The sequence below is a fragment of the Montipora foliosa genome, chromosome 1, assembly GCF_036669935.1.
Source record: "Montipora foliosa isolate CH-2021 chromosome 1, ASM3666993v2, whole genome shotgun sequence".
NCBI classification, from domain to species: domain Eukaryota; kingdom Metazoa; phylum Cnidaria; class Anthozoa; order Scleractinia; family Acroporidae; genus Montipora; species Montipora foliosa.
Genome location: NC_090869.1, coordinates 53,005,953 through 53,008,452, shown reverse-complemented (window position 1 = coordinate 53,008,452; position 2,500 = coordinate 53,005,953). Strand labels below are relative to the sequence as shown.

Below are 2,500 nucleotides of genomic sequence, written 5' to 3'. Positions count from 1 at the left end.
CAGGCACTGTCTTCTCACCATGTGTCTGTCGATTTAGTGTCTACATGCATAAAAGTCTTCGCGTTGGTCAGTGAAACGCGGTGCACAATTAATTGCACCAACGTGTACTTGTTCAGAATATTTTGCTTCACCTCCGAAGGAAGCCATTTCTTTAGTTCTTCCGTTTCTTGCTTCTAAATGCAGCGGAAGGTGCTCAAACACTCAAGTAAAAGCGACATACGGCAATGGCGGGGGCCAACCTCGCGAACAGGAAGTCACAGCTTTTAAGCTGTGTTGTGATTATCCATCCTGATTGGCTTATTAGATCGAACTTCCGGTTACGCAGAAGTGACCTTCCCATAATGCAATCCGCTTTGGCGGGGTTATTTACATAAAAAACAATCGAAGTTACTTACTCTTGGAACTGAATTTTTATTTCTCAGTCCCTTGATATCTTATTCACTTATCCATTCCACTATAATGGGGTTTCTTTGGGATTTTTTTAATCTCTTCCCTTGCAGCTAGGAGTTCCAGATAGTGAGTGTATTTTTTACTGCCCAAATTTCATTAAATGATAGATGCATATCATTGGAGAGATGGTGGCAACTCTTGTTTAGCGAGCAAAATGTTCATTGCAGAAGGAGACCGACATGCAGTACTGTGTAAATAAAGAACTAAAATATAAAGGTCAGTCAAGCTTTTCCGCACTTGGATAAAAACACGAAACTGTGGCCCATTTCTCGAAAGTCCCGATAACGTTTTGAGCTCGAAAAGCCATTTGTAAAACTGCCATCCGCCCGTTTTAAAGAGTTCGTCATTTAGTATGTTTTAAGACTGCTAAAAGCCAAATGATTGACCTTCTTAAGGTTCAAAGGGAATGGTGATACCGAAAAAGTCTCAGGACTTTCGAGATACGGGTCACCGAGCCCGAATGAGAATGGAACAATGACCCCTAATGGTTGTTCCAAAATTGCGGAACGTCAGGTAAATCAAAACTTCGAGAATTAAATTCCGAAAATTTTCTGATCCATGCCAGAAGGAGAATGACTTCATGGTCATAGCTCTATGCCCAAGTTTCCCGAGGATTGCCTTGAACATGGTGTACATACAGACATACAAACTTTTAATTATTTTAGCTCGGATTTCCGGCAGAGTAGAACTATTACATACACATTGTAAATGTATGTCCTACATAACTAAGTTAAATGATCAGTCAAGTATGATGATTATCCGGTCTTTCGAATCTTGTTGGGAACACCAAAAACATTTCACCATACTCTTCCATACATTATCGCTCCAGCTGACAAAAACATGTTCGTTTATCAGCCATGCATAGGCCGAGCATGGGATAAACCGAATGACAAGCATTACTATTTAATAATTTTTAACGATATTTCTACGCGTTTGATTGGTTTATATCCTTTTACGCGTAAATCGCATCGTTACTTTCCCCCTAAAAATTAAAAACCTGCTTCGTAATGTGAGGAAGAAATCAATGATGCGATAAATACTTCTCCTTGGCTTTTTAAAGAGAGCAATGAGCTCCTCGATCGTTAACTCTCCTAACTGCTTTACAATGGCACCTAGACAGAGTTTGTTGAATCCTTAAAAGTGATTGAACTATAGAGTACCTCATTTTCTTCACCAACCAATCAGAGGCAAGATAAAGATCCAAAAAACCCTCTCTCGTGCGTTTTCGTTCCACTGGAATCTACATCGACTTCGGATTGGCTCACTACATTGTGCGCGCCTCTTACGATTTCCGATTGGTCAGTTTGAATTTCAAAGGGCTCAACATGAAACTGCTGCAGTTCACGATCAAGACCAAGCTACAGGTTTTCTTAAAGTGGAATAGCGGCCATGTTTGCATCAGCAGGAGCGCCACCGCAAAGTAAATTCCTCACGCCGGTGCGGAAGCCTTGCATGCGCATGGCGTAGATGATGGGATTTACCAACGAGTTTGATATGAAACATGCTAGCGCGAACATTCGCAGGTGAAAATTTACAGGACTTTTCCGCGAAGTGAAATCAGGATGGAACAAACGCAGACATACATATGTTATAACAGGCAAGAGAGTGATCAGGGAAGCAACTGTAACAGCAAACAAAATGGTGGATAGCTGGCGCTCTCTCATGAGAACTCCGTTGTCGAGGCGGTTCAATCGAGGGGAAAAACGAACCTTGATAAAAATTGAAGTGTAGCAAATGCATACAACAAGGAGAACTAGTAAATAGTATGCCACATACAGAGCGAAATCCATTACTATAACGATCTTCCCGCGATCTTGAGAATGCATTTTGATTAACGTGATTTGAAGAGCTTCTCTGATAATAGCTATCAGCCAAATGATGGCTATAGTGACGTAGTAGACTCGTCTGTTTAGGAATAGATGCCTAGAAGGACGGTATGTGGCGTGCACGCGCTCCAACGAAATGACAGCAAGATTTGCAAGCGAAGCAAAGGAGAAGATATGGAGAAATGCAAATTTGATCAGATCAGCCCAAGAACTGATATCCATGG

General features: G+C 41.4%; 1 protein-coding gene and 1 pseudogene across 2 annotated transcripts in view; one reads left to right on the top strand and one right to left on the bottom strand.

The window, feature by feature from the left end:
• The window catches only part of LOC137971185 (uncharacterized), a 225,030-nt pseudogene that overhangs the window by 55,340 nt on the left and 167,190 nt on the right, over positions 1 to 2,500 (top strand).
• The window catches only part of LOC138001074 (histamine H2 receptor-like), a 10,691-nt gene continuing 8,582 nt past the window's right edge, over positions 392 to 2,500 (bottom strand). For both annotated transcript variants that reach the window (XM_068847748.1, XM_068847745.1), the window contains exon 3: positions 392 to 2,500. This exon is cut by the window's right edge and continues 305 nt beyond it. In XM_068847748.1, coding sequence (XP_068703849.1) covers positions 1,821 to 2,500 — 680 coding nt within the window. In that variant the 3' untranslated portion in view covers positions 392 to 1,820.